The sequence below is a fragment of the Psammomys obesus genome, unplaced genomic scaffold (assembly GCF_907164565.1).
Source record: "Psammomys obesus unplaced genomic scaffold, mPsaObe1.curated_primary_1811, whole genome shotgun sequence".
Classification (NCBI taxonomy): domain Eukaryota; kingdom Metazoa; phylum Chordata; class Mammalia; order Rodentia; family Muridae; genus Psammomys; species Psammomys obesus.
In genome coordinates, this window is record NW_026596134.1 from 24,269,786 (window position 1) to 24,296,607 (window position 26,822).

Here is a 26,822-nt window from a genome sequence, read left to right on the forward strand (position 1 = left end):
GAATCCACATGGAGAAGGCCGTGAGATGAAAATACCTCAAACACAACAATTGCGTGTGTAATTAGATTAAGACAGAAAGACCAGCTTCAAGTCAACCAAAAGGGCAACGGGGCTCCAAACTGTTGATGGCAACAATAGCAAGTATGAGACTAACTACAGCTCCTGGGAAATAACCACAACATTTGCAGAAATAATTATAATTTAATCAAGGTACTGAACATTTACCATGTGCCAAGAACTGTTCCAAGCATGTATTATTTCATCCCCACCCAACCCTAGGGGCAGGTATACCACCATCCACTTTCTACAGATGAAGGAAAATCCGTGGTGGGGACCTGTTCTGTGGCAGAGCTCTGAGAGTATATACCACGATAGCTGTGCACGTGCGCACTAGTATAATGCTGGAGCCCGTGCGGGGTCTTAGGAGCTTCCCTTTCAAGCACTGCTCAGAGTGATCCCCAAATCCCAGCACAAAATAATGTCCCCAAGTCTAAAAGTCTGAAACAAGGCATTTCCTATCCCAAATACTACTGCTGTCATCTCAAAGTCAGATGCAGCTTTAACGACTCATCTCTATGTATCAGATGAACACAATGACATCAATACTCGCTCATCGCTAATGGACTCAATCACCCATCACTTCCTGATGCTCCTACACTTCCTAACAAGTCTATCATACTATCACCATTCCGAGTCAGTGAGTGAGTAAGAATGTATAGTCACTAGAAAAGCAATAAAGCTGTGAGCTGTTCCAGACATGAAGTTAATGACAGCCATGCAGCACCTATAGGCCATGGCTGGGTGACAACTGTAGGCTACACCTGAGAAACACCTATGGACTATATATATAACAGGTATGCGACTGCTACATAACTGTCCTCTGTACCAGGTAATATACTGGTCTCCCTCCATGACATATCCAGTGCCCAGTCTACTTCCTCTCTTCTACTTCCTAAATATCTGGCCACTGAATTATGCATAACATAAACTTCTTCTGTTGAAAGACTTCAGAACTTGCTCAATTGTCTTAACCTCTCATTCCTATCTGCATAAGGCAATTGTAAGCTCATAGACCAAAAGGATTTGAAAATGGTTTCTTTGCCTAGTAGTATATATTAAAGCCCATGTAATAAAAGTTTTTGACATCCTTAAGTGTATTTCCTATTCACTAATCCTCAGTTAACTAATTTAAAAGGTACATTTTTCCTCCCAAAGTAAAAGTAGGCTAATGTGGGAATCAGAACTGCTGTGGAAACTGGAAATATGTTTATTTTCCTAACTAGATCTTAAGACTCAAGCTTGGGGCACTCGTTAGGTTACCACAGAGTAGAAAAGTGCTGTGGTCAAGAGCGGATGCTCTGAAAGCAGCTGGACCTCAGCTACAACCTTGGCACCACCACTTGCTAAGAAAACAGTGACTGCCACAGAGGGTTCTTAGGAAGAGTAATCTTATTAGCAGATTCTATTTGGGTTCAAATGGAAGGTGCAGGTTAAATGCTCAAGAAATATCAGTCCGTGCTACAGGCAGGGCTACACACTATTAGTCTCACCACTCAAAAGGCAGAAGGAAGGGCATCTCTGTGAGTTCTGGGCCAGGCAGGGCTACATAGTGAGAGCCTCTCAAAAATGTATCTCAAAAAAGAAATTATCAGATGCCGTTGCTGTTACCGCAAACTCACTAGCTTCGATGTGGTCCTGACCACTAACTTCCACAACCTGATATTCATCATCGTGTGCCCCTACCAGAGCAATGCACTCAACTATAATGAAGACAGAGAAGAACCAGGAGATAGAACATAATTAGAATTTCCCAAAAGGTTTTAAGGAGTGATAATACACGGTACACAGCCAGCGCCTCCTAAATAATTGTCAAACAATAAGAAACACAGACAACCTAAGTCAAAAACATTCAAAGAAATAAAATCAAGAAAATAAGGGACTAGATTCACAACAAAAGTGGTAGAGAGTGTGGCCTAGCAGTCTTCTGAACTTTACAATCTCAGGATGTATATTAACAGAACCATAGATAACGGATGACACAAGGATGGCTGAATTAGACCTCAACAGTAAAGTTCATACCTTAATCAGAAAACACCAGGTCTTCCCACCTCAATTTCAATATCATGAGTTGGGAAAGTATAGCATTTAGTCGGTTACTGAAGAAGCTGGAGTAAACAGCTCTGTTCCTTTATGCTGCTTTTCTAGATGAGAGCACATCATTAGGAGTCGTGTCAGCCAGCCCACTAAGATGTTTCCCTCTGTGGGAGTTCACAAAGCTCTCTTCAGTGTTGCCCAAAAAGCCACACTTTTATTTCCATTTTTCTGTTCTCTTTACAGTTAAAAAAGTTGTTTTGTGGATATTTTCCAATAGGTTCTAACCACTACAGGGCAGTGTTACTAATAGGTCTTCTCATGCTTGTGGAAAGAAAGGGAACGAAGTTTTCATTTGACCCTCACATCTACGTCCAGCCCCCTGCCACAGTCCCTCCTCAACTCCTATGAGTTCTGCAAGGACCCTCCGCCTCAGTGTTCGCTCTCCCTCCCCCTCAACTCTGAAAGAAAAGCAGGCAGCAGCCTTGGAAAGAGTTACTTCATCCAGCTGGCTAACGGGTCACATATTCCAGGGAAAGGATCCAGGTATGGAAAAGAAGGGATGGTTAAGGAGAGAAAGGAGGATTAACAGCACAGTTTGTAGGTCTGGGTAAAAGGAGATAAAATTCCAGTTTCTGGGTGAAATGGGAATATGTTCCCATTAGATCCATGTGTTGCCAGCTCCCCTTGTGCATGCTGGCATCTTCCCAGGCTTCTGTCTGGCACCTCCACAAAATACCTAAAAGAATCAGATTCATTCCAAAGCTTCACCAGTGGGGAGGAGAACTGGCAAAGGTCTAGCCAAGTACTTTGATCTATGCAGGGGGTCTCAAGGGACTGAGCCCATGGAGAGGCGGGAGGGAGAAAAAGACTCTTACATAGGCTGCCAAACGTGCATTCCCTAAAGACGCGTCATTCCCTTTATGAGTCTCAGCCTCAGTGAAGAGTTGGAGCAAGAGGTTCCCAGCCCCATTAAGGAAAGTTTAACTTTTCTATTCTTTATGATGTTAGCTTTAAAAGAACAAATCACTAGGGCAAAAGATCATTCCAAAAGAAAAAAGCCCCAGATGAGCTGAGAATATATCCTATTCTCTTTGACTCATGTCTAAGAAAATAAAAAGCAAACTTGAACCGTAGCTGACTCTCAATAGCAATTCCATTTGGCAGCTAAAACCCAAACCCAAACTAATGCCGTCCACGCAATTCAAACAACACTGTGCTCCTGGCAAAGGGCTGAAGGCAAGACTGTCGGATGGGAGCCTTACGCCAAGGTCACAGAGACAAGAAGAAAGAGCCAAGGCATGCCACCATGTTTTATGTGAAGGGTCAAGGGGCTCCAGGTAACAGGATTTGTGGCTGAGGCCTGATGCTATAGTAGTTGCACTGCCAGAACCAGAGTCTATCCTTTCTCCAGGAAGAAAGGTCTGGCTCTAATTGTTTACTGTACAGTTTTGGATCCAGATGGAATCTGAGGACTTTCCAAAGTGAAAGACTTTAGAAAGTTCATTTCTGCACACATAGAAAACAGCTCACTGTGAAAAAATAACTGGGGAATTTTAAGATGGAGTACTGACCACACACACACTCATGCACGATGTATCTACCCCAACCTTCCCTTCCAGAGCTTACTGGAGAGACAGGATATTTTCAAAAGAATGAAATAATAACAAAGGCTAGAAAAAACGCAAAAGGAGCCATAATAGATCAAAAGTCTAAGTAAATCTTCAAAGACAGGGAGCAGATAAGATCGCGAGGGGGAGGGAGCAGAACAGAGGGAGCCGCAGCCTCAAATACCAGGTAACAAAGATTCCCAGGGAGGCCCCTGCCAGGGTCCAGGATGGCAGCAAGACAGCATGAACAAGAGTAGGGTGGGTCAGGAAACAAGAGTCAGATTAGTTCCCACAACATGGGACTAGTGAGGCCATAGGACTTCAACAACTCAGAAGCTCAAATCTAAAATGATGCTTAGGGCATTTTATATAGGTGCAGGGTTCTCAGGGAAGAGAAAATAACCTAAAGCTACTCTATCCCCAACAGGTATTAAAAAGAGAGTGCAAAAGTGAGTTCTAAGAGGGAACTTACTATAAACTCAGCACCACAAGAGTCTCCCTATTTCAGAAGGCAGAAGGCATGCTTCACCCTTACAAGGAGAGGTATCAGAGTTGGGGGGGTGGGGATGGGGATTATACAACACAGGGAAGTCCACAACAGCCTCCAAGTTCATTTATAAAATGGCCAATACTTAAGGGTTTCTCAGACTTGAGAAAAATCCTACAACAGAAGGGAAGACAATCCCCAAAAAAGGCAAGAACAGGAGAGTATTTTAATAACATTTCAATGGTATCCTCAAAAGTGTGGGTATCTATTGCACAATGATAGGCTTTTATTAATAAATAATAATAAAGATGAAATCAGAAAATAAGCATCTCTGGAATTGAAATATACTAGCCAGTGAAGGGAAGACCCAGGACTCTTCAAAAAGGAGACAAGAAATGGCCCAGGGAGATGACTCAGTAGATAAATGGCTTGCTATATAAGCAAGGGGACAGGAGTTCAGATCCCCAGGACCCATGCAAATACCCAGTGAGCCCAGTAGACCCACTGAAAATAGTCCAGCCTTGGAAAGTGGAAATAGGGACTCCCCACAGCAATGAATCCTGGCAAGCTCTGAGTTTGATGGAAAGACCCTGCCCCAGGGAATATGGTGGAAGAGCAATCAAAGAACACACACACACAAACACGCAAACAGACAAATATATGCACATACCACACACAAACACAAGTGAAAAAGAAAGAAGGAAAATATAAACAGAGACAAAAAGAAAACACTTTTCCCCAAAGTAAAGGTAAAATAGATAAAAAGGACCCAATGTCCAGAAGGGAAAAAAAAAAAGTCGGGACTTAAATGCTAGTTAAATTTCACAGTCCTAATGTTATAGTCTATTTCTTCTGAGCTTAAAGTTTTCATATACTTACAAAGGAGAAAAAACTAAATCAGTTATTGAAAAGAACTGTAAATGTTATATAACTAAAATCTGAAACTAATTAAACTTAAGAGATGGACTATAAAAGGACAGGTAGAAGTAATATGGGTATAAAAACGTAAAATGGGCAATTACCAACTACGATAAGAATTTGAGAAAAGAAAAAATATAAAATCAATTATGTTATGGGAGTTGGCAATTTATTTTATTTACTCTGTATATATTTGTTGTGGTGGTGGTACTGAAGATTGAACCTCTTACCACTCAATCATACCCCTATCTGTATTGATTTTTTTAAAACATTGACTAAGGATTTTGTCAAGAATCAAGGCACTGGCAGCTTCTAATGGTAAAGAGGATAAGGGAGGAGAGGAGGAGGAGGGAAAAGGAGAGAAAAAAGAAGCAGTGGCAAAAACATCACCCCTACTTAAAGCTTGATGAGTGACAGCTCGGTGCTGAGGAGCTGACAGAACAGCAGGCTGAAAACAGAAAAGACACCTCTTTTGTGCCTGCCTTCCCCCAAAACCGATCTAGTAAGTGACACTTTGGCCACAGAATAAGTGTGTCCCAGCAAGGGAGGAAGCTGCTGCCAGCAGGGGGAACAACGGACAAGCATGCCTCCACTCACTGCTGGGCTCAGTGCAGAAAGAAATACCTGCTCAAATGAGTCTCAGGTCTGCTGTCCTGGGCATACTTACATTGTTGATCAAGTAGACGCCCCGGCCCCGAGAAGAGGCCACTGGTTTTACTATCCAAGGTCCTCGGTCCTTTGAATATGAATCTGCTCAAAATTTGGGAGACAAAAAGAGAAGAGACAAACAAAGAGAAAGAAGGAGCATGAGTTTGTTATCTTAAGCTGCAACAATGGTAATCTCTGAGGTATCCAAAGAACCTTCCACATCTCCAGCTGGAGAGCAACAGCTAAAATCACCTACATTTTTAGACTGACCTTTAAAAAAGAAAATCAGGCAGGAAGAAGTGAAAGAAGAGGAAAGGAAGAGAATAGCAAATCACTCTAATTATATCTTCCACTATTTCCTCGTTCTTACATAATGATGGGAACAAAATAAAGTAAAATCTGAATGTTAGTTTATTAGCAAAAACAACTTTTGACAAACTGAAAATTTCCTTTTTGTTAACTGAAGGACCACCAATAGACAGACAATTGAGTTTTTTACTACATCTCCAAATAGAGTTATTTCCTTTGAATAATTCTTCAGTGCTTGTAAACCAGGCAGGGCATTAGGGCAGGGAAGCACCATGATTTATGAGTGCAAGGGGTCTGCGCTTCCACCAACTTCAGCTCTGTCTTTGGGTCATGTGAAGAAAAAGCAGAAAACCAACACTCAGATTCCCCAGGGCCCATGGATGGTCTCTGGAGAAGCAGAAGGGTCTGACTTCCAGCGGGAGAGCATCCTAGGATGGGGGAGAGGGAGGCACGGGGAGCTGCTGAATGAAACCCCAGGGAAGAGAGAGTTGGCGGTAGTCCTCACCCTATGTCAGTCCCTTCCTCCTCTGATGAACCCCAGAACGCTGTTTTTAAGGAAAAGGGGAAAGTAAAAGCTGAAAACTAGGATGCTGGTTTCCTGCTACTTTCCTTCTCCAAAAGGAGAGTGAGTACGTGAAGAGATAAAATCAAGTGAGTGAAAGTGTTCCTGGCTGTTCTGCACCACAGTAACAGCATTTTATCCATAACACAAAAGCACAAACTCAATAAAGTTCCCTCAAATTTATGGTCTCTGGCTTGAGTTATTAAAAGGCCAACTGCTGCCCCCTGTGTGTGCTAATCCCACCTCTGCTCTTCCCACATGAGAACACAAATTTCCCCTAACCCTGAGTACAGTTCCACCCAGGCCAACCTCAGGACCCCAGCAGCCAAGCAGCCTGGCACTAGCAACAACCCCAGGGCAGCATATCTCCCCACATCACGTGCCGCCTTTTCATCCCTCTCCCCTTGGCAGGAGTCAAAAGTCTATTTTACGCCCCAAACAGGAACTTGACTTTGTCAGTACCACAAACTATTTAATCATTTTACCTGAAGGGGAGCAGGGGAGGGACCAAGGTACCTTTGTCCACCCTTCCCCATCTTCCTGTGCCTTTCCCTGGATGCAGTTTAACAGAATTGGTGGGGGAGGGAAGCATCTACATAGTGAATACATTTAGAGCTGTACCCTCAGCCAAGCGGGGTGTGGGGTAGAGAGATGGGAGAGAGTAGAGAAAGAGAACTCTTTCCTTTAGCTCTGCTCACACCCATGTGAAACATACACAGGGCTAGAAAAGTGGCTCAGCAGCGATGAGCACTGGCGAAGCAGAGGATCCACCTGGTTCCCAGCACCCTTGCCGAGTAGCTCATAACCTCAGGTAACTCCAGCTCCAGGGAATCCTCTTCTGGCCTCCTTAGACAGCTGCATACACTTGGCATACACATGCATGCACGCTCTCTCTCTCTCTCTGTCTCTCTCTCTTTCTGTCTCCCACACATATACACAGACACATAAAATTAAAAAATCCCATTGTGTGTGTGCGCACACACACACAGAAAGTTATCCCATGTTGTGTGGTAGAAGGGAAAGAGTAATTAAATTTACTCTATCGTATCTATATGAGGGATTGTGGTTTACAAACTCATTATGAAAAGCTTGTAATTAATGCAAGCTCTGTTCTGAGAGCTCAATCCTGCTGCTGTAGCTTGAAAACAGATGACATACAAAGACCAGTGGCCGTGTCTCCACAAAACATAGCTGTCCTGAATTTCATGCCATCTGCATATGCCACAAAGTTATAGTCTTCCTGACTTCAACCATTTGAAAATGAAGAGAGCGTTATTCAGCTCATAGGGATGTTTGCAAACAGGCAGAGGACTGAATGACTTAAAGGCCGTATTTGCAAGTACCTGATCAACATGAGAAGACTGTCAACAAACATACACAATGAGAATGTTGTTAATTAACTGATGGAGAATGATCTGTGGAAAAGAAAACAGGAGGCAATAGCTACCACATGCTTCACTCCATACCCACACACATTCAAGCTGTTTGCCAATAATTTTCAAAATGTCTCCAGACATGAAAAAAAAAAAAACCAAAAAAAATCTAGTAGCAAGTACCAGAGAGTCCCAGTGTGAGATCTGAGAGGCTTCTTCCCCGATTAATGATTTATTTAGTTTTATACCATGAGAATATATTATTCTTTCAAAAAAAATTAATTTATATCATATTAAAATAGTGCCATTGAAGAAAGGTTTATAGCTACATGAGAAAAAGCTAAATCTAAATAAAATGAGGCCACTGAACACAAAAGATGTCATTCTTTTATGGTCTCCTTCAGATTTCTAAGGAAGCAATGGGATTAAGTATGTTGTGCTCTGAATATGACATGTCCCACATAGGCTCATTCTGAACTCCTGGTCCTCAGCTGGTGGCACTGTTAGGAAAAGTTACAGAAACCTTAACGAGATGGAGCCTCCCTGGGGGAAGCGGTTCAATAGGGGTGGGCCTCTGAGGCTTGATAGACCAGCCCCTCTTCCTGTTCACTCTCTGCAGAGTGTAAATGCAACTGACCATTCAGCCTCCTGCTCATAGCACAGGGCCTGCCTTCCCTACCAGTTTCCCCAGCGTGGTGAACTGTGGTTCCATATTTCCCGCCACTGAGCTGCGGACAAACAGTTCCAGATCTCCTGGAGGCCCAGGCCCTGCCCAGCCAGAAATATGTGTTTCCTCCACAGGAAGGTCCGATCGCTGTTGGATTCCAGGCGGAAATGGATACAAGTCGGAGTCCCTGGTTCCACTGCCCTCAGGAAGAGCTGGAGCACACTCGAAGTCTGTGTGCCAAGGCTCCTGATTTCAACCCAGGAGTGGAGAAGAGTTACTTCACTGTGTTAGAGTTAGCTCTTTTTAATGAGATCGCTGGTACCACAAAGCAGAAAAGCCGACAGTGATACCAAAGTGTCAAACCACTGTATTAACGGCGGAGGGTGTGGGCAAACATCCATACCTGATCTGGTGGCCACTAGAACACAGGTTCTGGGGCTGATCCAAGCAATGGAAGCAAGCAGCTCTGAGTAGTTCCAGCTGACCAGTAGTACAGGCAGCTGCCTGTCCACCGGACAAATCTCCAGGAGAGCTATGGCTGCCTGGCTGGCAGTCAAACCTGGAGGTCCAGTAGCGAACCCTTCAGGGAAAAGGGAGCCCTCTTTCCCCAGAATAAATAACAAGTCTTAAATGATCTTTAATGAAATAGATGGTGCTCTCCCGTTTATTTCATGTGAAACAAGGACTTAGAATCCTTGGGCAGTGGGAGGGGCTTGAGAATGAATGTGTGTCATTGGCTGGGACTAGGATGCTGGCCATGCTGTATTTGCATGGGGAAAGATAAGAGTTGACAAGCTCATCAGTGGCAGACTGATGGCCAGTGACCACCTGTAACCTTGGGGGCTGTGTCACATGTTCCTGAGGCAGGCCCGAGAAACAAGGAGAGTGCGCTGTTCCACGCCTTCCATTCTTAGGATGAGATATAAATCTCAAGTTTGAGATTTTCAGAGTTTGAACATGATCCAGTCTCACTAGTCCCGTGTCAATCCCCTTGAATGCACAGACCACTAGCCCCTGGAACTCTAAGACAAAATAAAACTTTCTCTCTAGGTAGAAACTTTTATCACAGCAACAGAAGAGAAGCTAAGAAAAAGAAGCTGTTAAAAACAAAATTAAATTTCCTACACTCCATGCATTCATTCATTCAAAACCTTTATGTATCTAATCTGTCCAGCAGTCTCCTAGAGGTGGGGTACACAGCAGTAAAACAGTCTTCTCCCTCACAAAGAGGAGCCTAGCAGACAGACAGCTATCAAATAAGCTCTTGCAGACACTGAGAGTTATGAAGTCTATAAGTTATTTGGTCTATAAAATGTCTAAGATGACCATCACTGTCTGGAGCCACCAGATGGTGAAAACTCTTTTTCAGAGAAGGAGAAGTGTAGCTACATGCAGCATTTGCCACTAGTCTGCTGTTCCCTCGACCCTGCTTTGTGACCTGGTTTTCTGGGAAGCTAATGCTTCTGGGCTCAGGAGGGAGCTCAGTGATCGCACACTTCCTTAGCATGCACAGGATCCCAACAGGGCAAAAAAATGGTTTAATTAAAAAAACATGAATTCAGCTTCTGGTGCTAATTACTGGCATGTTGTATAAGTTCCAAGGTCAGGATTCATCTTCTATGCCGGTATTTTTACCCTGCCTTGTGATATTTCAAAACAAAGATCTATTTCTTTGGCAAGTGTCAAAAAAAATGAGCAAGAAGCAGGAAAACTCAGAGGCAAAGGCAGGGCAGAGGTAAAAGCAGTCTGCTTGCATGCAGTTGTTATACACAACCTTCCGGTTCCAGCGGCAGCATGCTCAGCACACTGGAAAGAGCACTGAATCAGGAGTAGGAGCATTTTCAGCTTTCCAGATATGATGGTGCTACTGGACAACATTCTTAAACTTCTTAGTGGTTTTCAAAATGAGGAATTTTGCCTCATTTGCTAAGATCCCTTATAAATTATGGTCTAGAAATTTACTGTCTGCACTGATCTAAGTGTCTGCAATAAACTGCACGGCACTACAATTTTGTTCACACCTCAGAACTATTTCACAGCTTCCATTATAGGTAGCAATGCCACAGAACGCAGTTCCGGGAGGAAGCTCTGCTTGTTTCTACTGCTGCCACCCCAGTCTTCCTTGTCATTCCCTTCTTCCTGCCTAAAAGTCATCTGCTTTAGGCAAGTTCTCTAGCATCACAGACCTACAGTCTTACTAAACAGTAACTGGAAAAGGGATACCAAGAACCTGGCAGAGTTTAAGCTGCGTCTCCAAGCCCTACTCACCATGACTCAGAGCAGTTCAGGACCGCAGACTTCCACATCTCTAACTGCAGTGACTGGCTCCTCATCACATACAAGCATTAGACTTTTTCTTATTATGACAAGAAGCTAATCATCTTGAGATCACCTTGGCTTTTCCCAGTGCCTCTGAAAAGCTTTACACCCTGCTCAATCCTGTCCAAGGCCCTGCTGGAACCTTTTTGCCCCTCTGAAAAACACAAATCCACACTTTGTCCTCTCTCTTGGCAAAAGACCATCCCACCCTCCTTACTAGGCAGGCTGGGAACTTACCACATGACCTAGCAAACTGCTTTCTTCTCTATGAGAAGTCTTTCCTGGCCAGTGCTGAGCCTTCCTCCCCTCCCCCCTTCTCTTAGGGAAGATGTGTCCACCTCCTTTCTAAGGTTCACCCTTCCTACTTGCGCCTCTTTCCCAGGCTCTTCCACTATCTCTCATTCCTCTTGGCTCTCTGTGGGGCTGCTTCTCTGTCTTCCTGTGTCTCTTAGTCATCACTTTCATCTGGAACTTCCGGAATCTGTATCTTTGGCCAAACTCAAGAGTTGCTTTTACAAATGTTTGCAAAACATCAGTGCATGCTTTCTCTACAGCACCTCAAATGTACACTATGTCCAAACTGAACATTCCTCTTTCCTGAGGCAGCTCCTCTTATATTTTCCTGATTAATATTCTTGCTTAGACTAATAAGTCCTGGTGGGGCAGGGATGGTTCTCACCTGTAATCTCAACTCCCAGGAAGACTGAGAAGACTGCTAGGGCCCAGGAGTTTAAGGCAAGCCTGGGCAACTACCCGCATCCTCCCACCCCAACCCCGCCAGTCCTCAATTTCTCTAACTTACATTTTTAGAGGCCCCGTTTGGAACTTCTGCCTGATATTTCTCACATCTAGTTAATAAACCCTATCTGCCTTTCCACTCTACCTACATCACACCTACTGAGGAAGCAGTCTGGCCGAGGGGGAAAGCTGCAAACAGCCCAGATGTTCAACCAGGCCTGGGAAGGTAAGTTCAGTAAGGCCATAGAAGGAAGAATCCCATTTTAGACCCAGATCCAGGCCACATGTCCCTGTTACTTTACGAGGAATTCAGCTAATCTTCAGACCCCTCAGACTCTATGTGTGTTTTTATTACTATGAACTCTAAAGAAAAGAGTCTAACGGATACCACCAGACTCTTAACATCAAAAGACATATGGTGCTGACCATGGTGGCAACCTTTAGCCTTAGCACCTGGGAGGCAAAAGCAGGTGGAGCTCTGTGAGCTCTAGCCAGCCTGATTTACACAGTTAAGTTCTATCTAGGCCAGCTGGAGATACACAGTGAAACACTGTCTCAAAAGATAACAGCAAGCGCAAGTTTTAAAAAGAAGTAAGATTCTTGTTCCCTAAGGAACACACATCCAAAGGTCAAGGCAGCAAGAATGTCAAGTGAGAAGTGGAAAAGAAATGCCAAAAAGGAAACATGAAGTTCACATACACAGGTACAAAATACCCTCAACACATACTGACTCTCAACAATGAAGAGACAATCAAGCAAAAATCACCCAAGATGGGGTGTGCTTGAGTGATACCAATGTGTCCTCACATAAATTCTTACCATCATCCTACCAAAAATAAACATTAAAAAGTGCCATCCAAATATAAATAATTTACATTTTATGTCTGTAACTGTTCTTCCTAATTCAACACAATTTTTCAAAGATTTGGAAAGTGCCTTTTGGCTATAGGATCAGCAATCTCTAGGTAAATCTGCCTCAAGTTCAGACGCTGGGGCATTGGCAGTCAAGCACTTACTACAGAATTCCGCATACTCAGCTGGCAAAAGGAAGGTCTGAGGGAGGATGTGGAACGCCTTGAATCCATGCGTGTGCTGCATTCGAATGATGTTTTTGTACAGTCGGTCCTTCCGGGTTAGTTCGTAAGACCTGAAAAGCAAGAAAGTCTTTCCATTTCAGTGAGGTTTCCTGTTAGCACACTGTGAGGAACTCATAGCGCTGAGTTCTGAAGCAGTTACTGAAGACAGTAGATTATCCCAAATCTATCATGGCTGATACTCCAAAAACTTTATTAATTAAACATTGTCATCAAGTGGACATTTTTTGTTAGATTTGTTCATAAAGATACCATTTATGTGTCTTTATCATGTGTAATTTTGATGTACTGATTAGGTAATGAGTACCACAATCAAAGTCCAGGAGAATACTAACATCCTAAAGTAGCCTCGGCTCCCTTGCAGTCAGCTCTTTCAATCACTGCTGGACACAGGGCAAACATCCGTTTTCTCTTCCTTCCAAACAGTCAGATAAGCAGGATGACACAATGTGTACCCTTTTCACTGAGCAAGAAACACCTTGGCTTTATCTCTACTGGCTGCACACATCAGTAGTTTTATTCTTTTATGTGCTCAGTTACAGGTTGTAGTGTGGCTACACCACAGTTTGTTTATCTATTCACCAGCTGAAGGACATCTGGACTATTTCCAGTTTGGGGGAGACTGTGAATAAAGTTGCTTGAAAGCACTTACATATAGATTTTTATATAAACATGGAGTTTTTCTGCAGACACTTCCATTTTCCCAGGGGTGGGGCTGCTGTGTAGTTTACCAAGTTACATTAGTTATCAATTGCTAAGTGAACAACCCTAAACAGAGCAGCTTAAAATAGCATTTCACACTATGAAGTCGCACGCTTTCCAAGAGCCAGCAATGCGAGCCGACAGAACTGGGTAGTTCCGCCTCAGCCATCCCATGAGGGTGCGGTGCAGGTGTGTGCCTACACTGCCATCATCAGGCTGGCTAGGGTAGAGCATGGACTTCACAGGATGTTCACAGGTCTGGAGGCTGCCGCCAGGGAGGCCTCAGTTCTGGCCTCAGTTCCTCGGGTGAACTCTCCCGTTGGCTTCTCTGAGGACCAGTGATCTGACAAAGAAGCTTTAGTGTTTGTTGTGACCAAGTCTCCAAAGTGGCTCACCACCACTTCCAGCACATTCCATTTGTTAGAGGCAAATCACGTAGTCTGGTTGACACTCAAGAACAGAAAGACTTAGGTCAACCTTTGAGGGCAGTGTCAAAGAACTTAGAGATATATTTTATAATCACCACAGAATATGTTTAACTCTTTAAGAACTGCCAGCTGTGTGAGGAAGTAGGCATGGGAGTGGGTCCCTACTGCAAGCAAGCAGTACCACTGTGGATACTACTAGATGTCCTCTAATTCATTTCTGATACTGTCTAACTCAACATGGAATCAGGTCCCTCGGGATGAAGGCTCAGTACCCAAGGTTCACCCCAGTTCCAAGTAGCAAATTGTTCCACCTGTGCTTCTGACCAGCTAACCCAAGACATTTTCTTTGGGTTTGATGAGTTTCCTTGACTGGGTCACAGATCTTGGAAAAGCACACTTACTGGCAGACAACAAAGCATATTAGAAAAATACAGATAAAGAAGTGTGGGTGAGATGAAGTGTGGAGGACACAGAGGTGCCTGCCCTCTCTCTGGCACTGAACCTGCCAGGACCTCTGCATGTGCACCTATCTTGCTCCCCTAGCCTAGTCCTTTGGGGCTGTAATGAAAGCATCACTAAGAAACTAGTCACTGGTGATCCCGTTAAAATTTCACCTTCCTCCCCCTTCCTGAAGGTTAAGGGGCAGACTGAAACTCCAACTCTCTTACCAGACCTTAGCCTTTCCTAGAGCCTGTGAGCATCCTGGAACCACTAAGGCCTGCCAGTCACCAGGCAATGCATTAGCATACAAAAGACAGGCTGGTGATGCCACAGATTCTAGAAGGTGAAAATCAAGAAACTAGGACCTAGGCCAGTAGATATTGTACAATTTCCAGGTACCCAAGGTGACTGACCCGTTTTACCCTCCCACCAGCAATGTGCTAACATGCTAGTCACCATGCATCCTGGCTGTCAGAATCACTTGGGGTTATCTAACTTTTAAAGTCACTTTAATAAGTACAAATCAGTACCTCACGTGGTTTAATTTGTATTTCACTAATGACTAATGATGTTGAATATCTTTAACTAACACATAAATTTTCTGACACATCCATTTAAAGTTTTCCTAACTTGATACATTTGTTTGATTTTCTATAAACACATACATACATACATATGTATGTATGTACACACATATCCACTAACAATTTTGTATTATATCTTTATTCCACTTTGAAAACTAAGATTGCTTTCTTACTACTGAGTTATCAAAGCTTGTGATAGACTTTAGATACAAACTCTTAATCAGATACATGTTTATTAACACTTCTCCAGCCTGTGACTTGCTTTCTCGTTTTCTTAAGTCTTTCCCCCGTGGTAAAGTCCCCTTGTGTTTTTATCTTTTTATGTACCAAAACCTGTTTAAGCAAAGATCATCAAAAATTTCCTTTGTACAAGTTTATATTTAGAATTTACATCTAGGATCTTTTCTTTTTCTTTCTTTCTTTTTGGTTTTTTGAGACGGGGTTTCTCTGTGCAGCCTTGGCTATCCTGGACTCATTCTGTAGACCACACTGGCCTCAAACTCACAAAGATCTACCTGCCTCTGCCTCCCAAGTACTAGGATTGAGCCACCACACCTGGCTCAAGTGAGTTTTTTTAACTTAATTTAAAAGTATAAAATCCATTCTAAAAACAGATTTAGAACACAAATAAAAAAGATGTTGTAAGCCTGACTTTTTATAAATATACTCAAAAATTTCAGACTAAAAAAAAATTAAATAGCTAAGATTCCACCTCAGAACTACAGCATGAGTTCCTGCCCAAAACAGACACAAAATGATCTGTCATTAAAATTAATGATCTATCAGTTGACAACCAGACTGTGTTAGCTTTCAAATTTGCTTAAAACAAACAAATGGAAACTACTATCATGGAAGATGAAAGCTATTACTATAATCTGATCTCAATGTGTTTGTTGGGTCTTTAGAATCCTCATTTATTTTGTTTGTTTGTTTGTTCAAGACAGGATCTCATATAATCTAAGCTGGCCTTGATTTGTTCTGGAGCCAAGGCTGCCATGAACTTCTCATCCTGCTTCTATCTCCCAGGCACAAGGGTTATAAGCACTCCCAGTTTGGAACCCTGAAACTTTTTATGCCCGAGGAAAGTGCACCATAATAAGATATGAGCTGAGTCATTCTTTACTAGAAATGAAATGAAAACATAACAATGGAAGGGAAGGTGAAAAGGAAGATTCCCACCCACATAAGATGTTATGAACAACCTCGATTTTAGGAAAGAGAATTGGAAACTATCTCTTTAAAAACGTTTGCACTTCCACAGCCCTTGAAGAATCTGCACCTCTCAGCAATATGAACACCTCAGTCTCAAGTGTGGGCTATGGCACTTCCCAAGTTTCTTCTTTCATTTTCCCCCTAAGAACATTAAATCTCTCCACTGGCTACACATTCCCATGACAGCCACCTTTAAATGCTACCAAGCCCACAGGGGAGCATTACCTGGGGAAGTGATTAACTTTTTGTGCTTCAGAGAGGGTTCGAAGTAAGAAGGGCTTCAGGTGGGATCCTGTCCACATCAAGTTATAATCAGTGCTGCTCGGGTGAACCTAGGCACAGAAGACACACAGAAAACAAACAAACAAACATCAGCAGCAGCCTGTCTCCAGAAGAGCATGGGCAGAGGGACTCCGTAGTTTCTCATTTACAGAGGACTCTCAGCATGGCCAGTTACCATACAAGCCTACTACTGCAGCAGAGTACCAAAGCAGACATGATAACGAGGGTTAAAGAAAGGGAGGGCTGGAAGATCCCAAACACAAACAATAAGATAAATTAACCCTTCTGTACACGTCAATGATCTCTAACACATATCAAAGTGTGCCTCAAAACTGAACCCCAAACTCCTTTTTCTCAGACCTTCCTTATGTCCTTGTAGATCGTAAACTAAAGCCAGATCTGGAACGATGGCTCAGTGGTCAACAGTATGTACTGTTCTTGCAAAGGACCTAAGTTCAATTCCTAGCACGTCCACTAGATGGCTCATAACCACCTATAACTCCAGCTATGAGGAGGTTGTGGGAGGGGCTGATGCCTCTGGTCTCTCACACAAAAACCCACACACAGACATGTAATTAATAATTAGAACAGTAAATCTAAGAAAAAAGTTTAATTAGATCTCTTATTTATTCATTAGAATTTATTTGTCCATTCATTATTAATTATGTACTCTGTCCATACAACATGCTAGGACAATGACAAATGCTGGAGACAGAAAAGCACTAAGACAGGACATGAACCTCCTATTTTAAGCAGCTAAAACCTATAACAGACCTCCTATTATAACCTCGTAGAATAAGCAGCCAGCAAGCAGGCTTTCATCAGCGGTCTCACAGTATCAGAGCGGTGGACTGCATAGCATCTATGCCTGACCTTTTCAGTAACAAGACCTTGTTTTCCCAGTTTCCTTAGGGGAATGACTTGCTCCTGGATATTAAAGCACCTGCCAGTCACCCCCCCCCCCCATGAGACCTAAGACCTTAGCTGGTCCAATGATCCTATCACTGGAATAAGGCACAAGGACAATGAACAGAGTCCAGTAACTTCCACAGTAATGCCCTGAGATAACCCTGGAGACCCCTGACCCCTGGTAGGCTGCTGTGGCCTCTCTCCTTCTAGAGAAGCCTCTATTTCGTGAGCCACCATTTCCATAGCATTCTACAACTCTGTCTTGGTTTCACTTACAGAATCTGCTTCTGTTTTATCAGTTAACTCCTTATGGCAACTCTGCCCAAATCCAAGAACATTATAGGAAACAGGGGAGAGGGGAATCCTGTGGAAATGCTTCCCGGGTACCACAAGGAGAAGCTTCTGGTAGTACCAAGTTCTGCAGAGCCTCTAATCACTGGTCCAGCATGCTTCCTAGCGCTGCCTCTGCGGATGGATTAAGTCAGGCAGCTAGGATTTCAGCTTTTGAGGAGATCAGGCGAGGTGAGGTCATAAAAATGAGCTTACTTCATGAAATCCATGGGCTGTCAGAATGCTTCGCACCAGGCGACTGTCCGTTCTCACAATCTTATAAGACAAATGATAACGTTCTAAAGAAAAACACAGAATCAAGTTTAGCCAGGAAGTTTAGTTAAAAAAGACAAAAATTAACAGCAACATGAAAATTTGCTTAATGTACTTAATAGGGTTATACTCCTGCCCTTAAAGCTACTATAAATCGTTTGAGGATATTCAGGGCAAAGGCTTGCTTTAAATATATTTTAGTAGTGGATGTGTGACGGCGGAAGGGGCATATGTATGTATACCAAGACGTATGTGGACAGCTCTGCTCAGCTGTTTCCCTCCCTCCCCCTTTCTCAGGCTGCAGAGTTGAACGCCGGTCCTTGGGCTTTCAGGACAAGCACTCCGCCCTCTGAATCCTCTTGCCAGCCAGAGACCAAGGGTTCTTCAGCTGAGAGATGTTGAGGTCCACTCCTTAAGGAAAGGAGAGGGAAACCCACGCCTTTGTTTTTACTAGTTTTCAGCTGAAATGTACCGATGTCGCTATTCAGCGAGGGCTTCGGACAACAAAAGCAGGTGGTATAGCAGTGCTGTGGCGCTGCCACCAACAGACACTGGGCATGAGGTTCACAGCACAGTTGTTACAATGTTCACAAAAACTTAAAACTTACAGTAGTTCACAAACTACCATAAAGTCTTGGGTCTGGGGGGGCTGGGGTCCGTTTTTATTTGTTAGTTTCTTGACACACGCTATACTAGTAGCCAAGGCTGGCCTAGAACTTATTATGTAGTCCAGCCTAGCCTCAAATGTGCACCCCTGCATCAAGAATTACAGACACGCACTACCACATCCCACTAGTTGCCATTTTAATATTCCAGTTACTACATTTTATTTTCTTTTTACCCACCTGTCTATTTTTCTACCTTAAAATCATTACTCTGGGGGGAAGGGGGCTAGAGAGATGGCTCAGTGATTAAGAGCACTGTCTGCTCTTCCAAAGGACCTGAGTTCCATTCCCACACATGGTGGCTCACAACCAACTATCATGTGATCTGATGCCCTCTTCTGATACGCAGGTGTGCACATGAAGATAGAGCACCCATACATTAAAAAAAATAAAAATAAAAAAAGCATTACTCTAGGAAAAAGCTCTCACCCTTTTTCAGACTGAGAAGTAATAGGTCTACTGTACTTAAAAGGCTAAAAGGGCCTGCTCCAGACAGCCCTCTATGTCCTCCTTTGCCGACTACCAGTGCATCTTAGACAAGAAGTCTCTCCAACAGGAAATGCCAGCAAGGAACTGAAATTGGCCCCCTTAAAACAAACCATGCTACCAGTCCAGCCTGGCCAGCTACCTGCCCTTGTGGACATTTCCTACTGGCCCTAGAGACAGAATCTGGGCCTTAACCCTGTCTGAGAGGAAAATCTGTAAACACAACACATGACCATTTATTTACTCTAAACTATGATGCTAGCTCTTTCCATATGTCCCTACAAACTGAGAACCTTAGCTAAGAATTCTATAGAAAACTCTTTTTGTTATTGTTTTTTTTGTTTTGTTTTTTGTTTTTAAAGACTAAGTTTGCTCTAACCCAGGCTAGAATGAATTGATGATCCTGCCTCAGTCTCCCAAGTGTTGAGATTACAAGCACAAGCCTGAATACCTAGCTCAAGATCTAGCTTTTTAGGTTTGGTTTCACTGGCTGTCCTGGACTTGCTTTGTAGACCAGAACTTTGTGCCCTCGAACTTACAGAGATATGCCTGCTTCTGCCTCCTGAGTGCTGGGATGAGTGGTCCCAGGTCAGTGCTTTGAAAGAACTGTATCCTGAACACTTGGGAATGAGTACAGTGTAGACATTTGCAAACAGAAAGCACAATGTTCAGGCCCATCATCAAAGACAACTACGCTTTTGATGAATTTATATGGAAAGCTTCATAAATCCCGGCTACTCCTGTAGACACATTAGGCCTACCATACGCCTCTATGAAAAGCTGAATCAGAAAGATGGGCATGCACAGGACAAACGTTCTTCTAAAGCCCAGCCACAACCTGTTCCCAGCAGGGCCCCACCATTAGGTTGTCTCTACACTATCGTTGAAAGAAAACCAAGGCGGAGTCCTCTGCATTTGTATGCATTTGTTTCAGTGCAGACTAGAAAGCCAAGAGCAGTGCAGAGTGCTGCAGTGTGTTCAGGCTGTATGCTGGGAGGCCTGAACCATCCTGCTAGATCCCAGAGGATCAAAACCGATTGAGAACAGGTCACGAAGAGCCTGAGTGGGCTCCCAAGAAACAAGTTTGAGACAATCTAATATAAAAGTGATGAAGCAACAAATAAATTATAATGCAATTGCAAAAGAAACCATAAGTGTGCATGCACACGACAGTGAGGCAGTATTCTGGTTTGCTTTTGCTGCTGTCCCAAACATGCTTGGCAGCTTAAACACAAACGTGCAGCCTCCTTGTAACACAGGCCCCACTGGTCTAAAGCAAGTCTGTGATCATCAGGCTGTGCACCCTTTTGTGGTCCCCGGGTTGGATTGGGGTCCTTCACTTTTCCAGCTTCCAATGACCACCTCCCCTCAGAGCTTCATGGTTTTGCTTTCCTTCTTTCACTTTCAAAGGCACCAATGGCAGGTCTACTCTTTTATCACTTTGTGTCACTCTGGCCCTGCTGGCTCCTCCTTCCACATTAAGGAACCCTTTGGCTGCACTAGACTGGACACTCTGGGGTAATCCAGAGTAATCGTCTTACTTGAAGGTCAACAAATTAGCCACTGTAATTCCCCTTTACAGTGAAAGGTTTACATTCACAGGTTCCAGACACATTAGCAGGCCTACTGTAACCCACTCTCTGCTCCCCAAATATTCATACTTCTCCCACGGGCCAAATAAATCCAATCCATCTCAACATCCCTGTCAACTCAACCCAAAGTCTAACAATCTCATCCAGCTCAAAATTCTCAAATCTCATCATCTAAATCAGTATGGCTCATCTTGGGGAAAAACTGCTCTCCATCAGTGGAGCTGAAACAAATACAACAATAATACATAAACAGAACTCCAGCTACATGGAGGCTGGTTCAAACTGGGAGACAATTTAAGGAGGAAAAGGAGTCACGGTATGGATTTATAAATTCAAATTCCGACTAGACAAACTCCCATTTGTTTCTAGGGCTTAGACTGATGCTCTGTGATTCACAGGTCTGCCCTCAGGCCTGAGGCTCCACCTCTAGAGTAAGAATTATTAATAATTACCTATTAATATTTGATTGATAATTGAGATAGCAATTAATTACTAACCCTTCCTCTTTCACCAAAGTTAGCACTTGTTGGAAGATGAGTAGCTTTGTCATCTTGTTTCCTGCCAGGGGAATATGGTGGTCTCACAGCATTTATTTCCCTTATTCTACAGCAGAGCCCCAGCTCTCAGTCGCCACCTGCTGAACAAGGACTCAGGGCAGGGAGCATCCCAGCTACTTCTAAAAACAGCTGAGAGAGAGAGGAGCTGAAAGACTCTATACTCAGTCAGTGCACTACTTTTTTATCTCGCCTAAAGAAGTTTATGAAAAATTAGAAAAACGAAAGAAAATTTAGCTCTTTTAGTTATCACAACTACTGTCACTAACATCTCACTTCTGCACATGCAAAAGCCAAAATGAGTCTTGGGCCTGTAATCCCAACAATCAAGAGATGAGGGCAGGAAGACCCTTGAGTTCAAGGCCAGTAGGAGGGTCATAGCAAGAACTTATCTCAACAAAAGCTAAAATAAATTTTCAACAAATTTAAAAGCCAACACATCATCCACCAGACAGTCCCCAGCTGTGCAGGCTGCCTCTGAGCACTCCCACAGGCCCAGACCTTACAGGACAGTTGCAAATGTTACCTGGAGCTACAGAACACATGCCACATAGTAGAAGTTTTCATATAATAAAAAAGCAAGTATACGGTAAAATAAAGCTGTATGTTTTAACACTCAGTATCATACGTTGTAAATCATATGCCTGATATAGCAAACAAATTATTCTTTTTCAGGTATATGGAGGGGGCTGGTAGGGGAGTATATGTGCCTGTGTGAGCACCCAGAGGCCAAAGGTTAATGTCAGGTGCCCTGCTCTATTACTCTCCACCATATCCCCCTGAGACAATACCTGAGGCTGAAGCCCTAATAATTCTGGTTTTGCCCCACAGAGTGCTGGGCTTACAAGGGCACACAACATGCCTGCTTCTTTTGTGGATGCTGGGGATTCAAACTCATGTACTCATGCTTGAAAGCCTTTTTTCCCACTTAGCCATCTCCCCCAAGAGTTCACTTAGCAAGCCTGGCACTTAAATCCATTGGTGAGAAAAGCAAACTACAGTCTCCCATGGGGGTGGGCACTGCTCATTCCACTGAGGGCTTAATGAAGTGAGTGGGAGTGTTCTCCTCCTTCTCCCTCCTCCGTCCCTCAGATACACTTAAGCCAATATAACTGCAAACTAGGCACCTAGACAGTAGTGACATCCCTAAGTAGGTTAGAAAGAATAGCATGAGGCAGAGCTGGAGAGATGGTCCAATGGTTAAGAACACTAGCTGCTCCTGAAGAGGATTCAGGTGGATTCCCAACACTCACACTAAATCAGCTAAAATCAGCTAAAATCAGCCTGTAACTTAGGATCCAGATGGTCTGGCGCCCTCTTCTGGACTACAAGGGCACTTTACACAAATGCTGTCAAAACACTCAACCATAAAATTAAAACCAAAAATAAAAAATAGCATGGAGCTGTGAATAGTGTCACACACCTAAAATCCCAGAACTTGGAAGATTGCGGCAAAGAGATCTAGAATTTGAGATCAGTCCAGGCTGCATAGTGAGATGCTGTCTCAAGAAAGCAAGCATGCAAACAAAACAATAGCATGGGAACCCAGAAGGAAGGCATAAATGATACATTTACTTTTCAAAATATATGAGTAGAGACAGCAAGAGAACCTAGATCTCTGAATTCAATCACAGGAACCACAGAATGGGAGAGATTCAACCCCTGAATGTTGTCTTCGGGTCAACCATGTGTGCACACATTCTCTCTATAGACACATAAACACGTTAAGATAATACCAGAATAAACTCTTCAGTGGTTTCACACTAGAGTCATGCTCTGCTATCAGAAATGTAGTTCTGCACTAAGTTCTCAGAAACAATACTCACCAACCACATCTGACTAATGAGTATCTGAAATGTGACCAGAATGACAAAGGACCAGGACATTTTATTTTATTTTATTTTATTTAACTTTAATTGATTAAATTTAAGTTTTGAAGACTGAATACTTAATAAACTTGTGTGGTGGCACAAGTCTCAAATCCCAACACTGAGGAAGTAGAGCTAAGGGAACAGAAGTTCAAAGTCATCTTTTAGCAAGGTCATGGGCTATATGAAATCGTCTTAAACATAAACAAACTTAATTAAACAAAATGGATGCTTGATTGATCCTAGGGAACAGGGGCTGGGGTGTAGCTCCATGGTAGAGAACACAATCTATATGTAAAAGGCCCTGGCCTCAATGCCCAGCCCCTAAATATAAAAATAAAAGAAAGTAGAGGATGGAAAGTTCTAGGCCAGCCAATGCTGCATAGTGAGACCCTTTCTCAAGAAACATTAGAAAACATCTTTGAAACAACTCCATGAATTTCCTTTTCAACTACAATGTTTATGAAGTCTAAACACAGTTCAAATACTTCCAGAAAGAATTTTGTACCAAACTGAGATAATGAAAGTGTAAAAAGCGTACTCAATATAAAATAAGTTTTTTTATATTGCATAAGTATAAAAATGATATTGGCATATACTGCATAAAAAAAAGCTAACTTCACCTTTTCAATTTAAAATTACACATGTATCTTGTATCACACTTCTGTGTCACTCTACAAAGATACAAATTCACTAAACAGACATGTTGGGAAGATTATAAAACAATGTTCATTCTTGAGATATTTACTTTCATCTGGAAACCCCTATGTTACCACTATTTATATGGGAAAGTACATACATTCGGGGAGGAGGCTATACGGCAAGAAAAGCCACATTCCTAAAGTAATTCACAAATAAAGCATAGAAATCATACGAACCCCAATTATTAAAAGCGAATTCAAGAAACAGTCAACAGATAAACAGAGCTATGAAGGCAGAGTGTAACATTACAGGATCAGCAGAACGTATCTAATGCCCCAGATAACTTCTCAAATGGATTTAACTACTTAAGATCTCAGCAGACAGACCACATGACCGCAAGTTCCAGGACAGCCAGGGCTACACAGAGAAACCCTGTCTCAAAAATCAAACAAAAATAATAATTATTATATTATTTTATTATTATTCGAGAAACCAAGCCATACATTAGTAAAAGTCATTAAAACTGTCATTTGCTTAAAAAGTGAAAAAAATTAAGCCTCAAAAAATTAGGAAAATAAATAACAAATTATATACTATATAATTTGAGACAAATCTAATAGCTTTTTCCTTTTACTTTTTTTTTTTTTTTTTTTTTTTTTTTTGTCCAGATGGGTCTTACTCTGAAGCCTAGACTGTCCTCCAACTGAAAATCCTCTTACCTTATCCTCCATCATACTAGTTACAGATATGAACCACCAGCACCTTTATCTAAATGTGTAATGAAAAAGACTTGTGAGTTCCAGGAAATACTAATAGCTTAACAGTGGGATGACAATGCTGATGAATATTATTTTCTACTAAATAGAAGTTATTCCAAGGGGGGTATGGGGAAGAGTCTGTTTATTGCCATGGAATACACAGATATATATATATTTTTTTCAAATGGGACAAGCAGACCAAAAAGAGCATATTTTGGGGGGATTATTACTTAATCACTTCTGTAGTTTTTCCCACATTTGTCATTTTGGGTCAAATCCTACTTAAGGGATTTTTCTCAGCAGTCTTCAGTCATTCAGGCTTCAGAGAAAATGAATAAATCCTGTCCCTTTAAAAGGTAGTTTAGCAACTTGCTGAGGGTATTAGAGCACAAGGCCCCTTGGGAAGGGAGGAACGTTCAAATCCTAAAAGTAAGTCTACAGTGCTCTCTGAAATGCATTGTTATGAGGTCATTTAAAAATAGAGCAGCTTCTGCCCGGCAAGTGGGCTAAGCAGCCTAAGTTTGATTGCCCATTAGGTGCCAGACATTAAACAGTCTCGTTTGGGCCTTACAGAGACTGTCCCCATTTACCTAACAGTGAAACAGGCGGAGACTTGAAGTTACCTGACCAAGACACACTACTTCATGCCAAGGCTAGGAGAGCTCAGCAATTAAGAGCACCCAGAACCAGTTCCAAGCACCCAGAAGGCTCACGGCCATCGGGATATCCAGTTCCAGGGGATCTATCACTCTCTTCTGACTTCTGGGGACACTGCACACACATGGAGTGCATACAGCCATGTGTATGCAAAACACTCACACATAACAAAATAAATAAATCTAAAATAAAAAATGTTAAGGGGTAGAGGCAGGAGGATCAGAGTTCAAGGTCAGCCTTGGCTATATAGCAATGACAAGGTCAGGAAGAACCACATGAGAACCCACAGGTTGAGAACCCCTGAATTATATGTGATAAGCAGAATGGGAAAATCCAGAAACAGAAAGATTAGTAGTCACAAGGTGCTGGTAGTATGGAGGAAGAGGGAGGGGCTGCTTGAATGATGACAATGTCTTCACACTAGACATTGGTGACAGATGTGAATGAACCAAACGCCAATTAATTGTACACTCTAAAATGGTCAAAATGGTAACTTCTGGTACATGGAAATAACTAGAATCTGAAAAATAAACACACACATAATCTTGAAAACTCAGGAAACAATTTAAGAAGCTATGAACGATATCTCAAGTAACACTCTAATACATGTCCTCAAAGCCGAAACCTCTCAGTCTGTGTCACACTGTTTCTAAAGTGGCCAGGGACAGGCCCGATCCTCCTTCTATGGGGGAGGTCACACCTACCTCCAATTACTCGAATATTGTTGTCCTTTGTCAAAATAGCCTCAGCATGGAAAACCAAAACTGGAATTCTCCTGCAGCCTCCAGTCCACATGATACATGGGTGATCCCTACAGGCATAATAAAATGCTTCATTAATTCACAGCTCAAAACCTGAACGAACAACTGAAGCAGATGACTACGGTTTGTTCTGATCTCGTTCTTGTAACTAAGCACAACTGTCAATCACTTCACTTGACCCTCTTGCCCACACTATGAGCAAGAGACACAAGTGTCTCAGTTACTTGCCTAAGGCCATACACCTGTTAATCGTAAGAGAGAGACCAAGGACTGCTTCCTCCCAGGGCCTGATAAGTAATCATGCTTCCGTCAGGTTCTGTACAGTGAACACTGAGAGTTTAAGCTATCCATTCCTTAAGATGAGTAAGCTCCACTCGGGAAGACTTACTCTCCGAAAAAAACTCACATAATCACAAAAGGCAGACCACAGACTTCCGAGCCAGGATATATCCTCCCAATCCAAACTTACAACAGCCACACCCCGGCCAAGTCACCAGTTTCAGAACTGGGCGGCCTTAGCAGTTGCCTTGAGCTGCCAAAGCCTTACAGTGAAGAAAGCAAACACTGTCTCTGGTTTGGCCTCTGTTTTCAAGTAAAGGGAATGCGGACGCTTGCTGCTCTTCATTTGGAAGTAGGCAAGAGTGTCTACTTAAGTTAGCTTTCTATTGCTGTGATAAAGACACAACTGAAAACAGCTTGGCGAGGGAAGATTTTCTTTCAGTCTACAGGTCCTGTTAACAGTCCATCGCTGAGGGAAGTCAAGGCAGGAACTCAAACAGGGCAGGAACCTAGAGGCAGGAACTGAAGTCTAGCCATGTAGATGTGCTGCTACTGACTTATTCCTCCTGCCTTGCTTAGCCTG

General features: G+C 42.8%; 1 protein-coding gene across 9 annotated transcripts in view; it reads right to left on the reverse strand.

Annotated features, from left to right (window-relative positions):
- The window catches only part of Ttll5 (tubulin tyrosine ligase like 5), a 247,553-nt gene that overhangs the window by 213,881 nt on the left and 6,850 nt on the right, over window positions 1-26,822 (reverse strand). For all 9 annotated transcript variants that reach the window (XM_055592889.1, XM_055592892.1, XM_055592890.1 and 6 more), the window contains exons 3-7: window positions 25,904-26,010; window positions 17,921-18,003; window positions 16,409-16,515; window positions 12,739-12,869; window positions 5,774-5,856 (exon numbers count right to left, since the gene is read on the reverse strand). In XM_055592889.1, coding sequence (XP_055448864.1) covers window positions 5,774-5,856; window positions 12,739-12,869; window positions 16,409-16,515; window positions 17,921-18,003; window positions 25,904-26,010 — 511 coding nt within the window. The remainder of the gene's footprint in view (window positions 1-5,773; window positions 5,857-12,738; window positions 12,870-16,408; window positions 16,516-17,920; window positions 18,004-25,903; window positions 26,011-26,822) is intronic.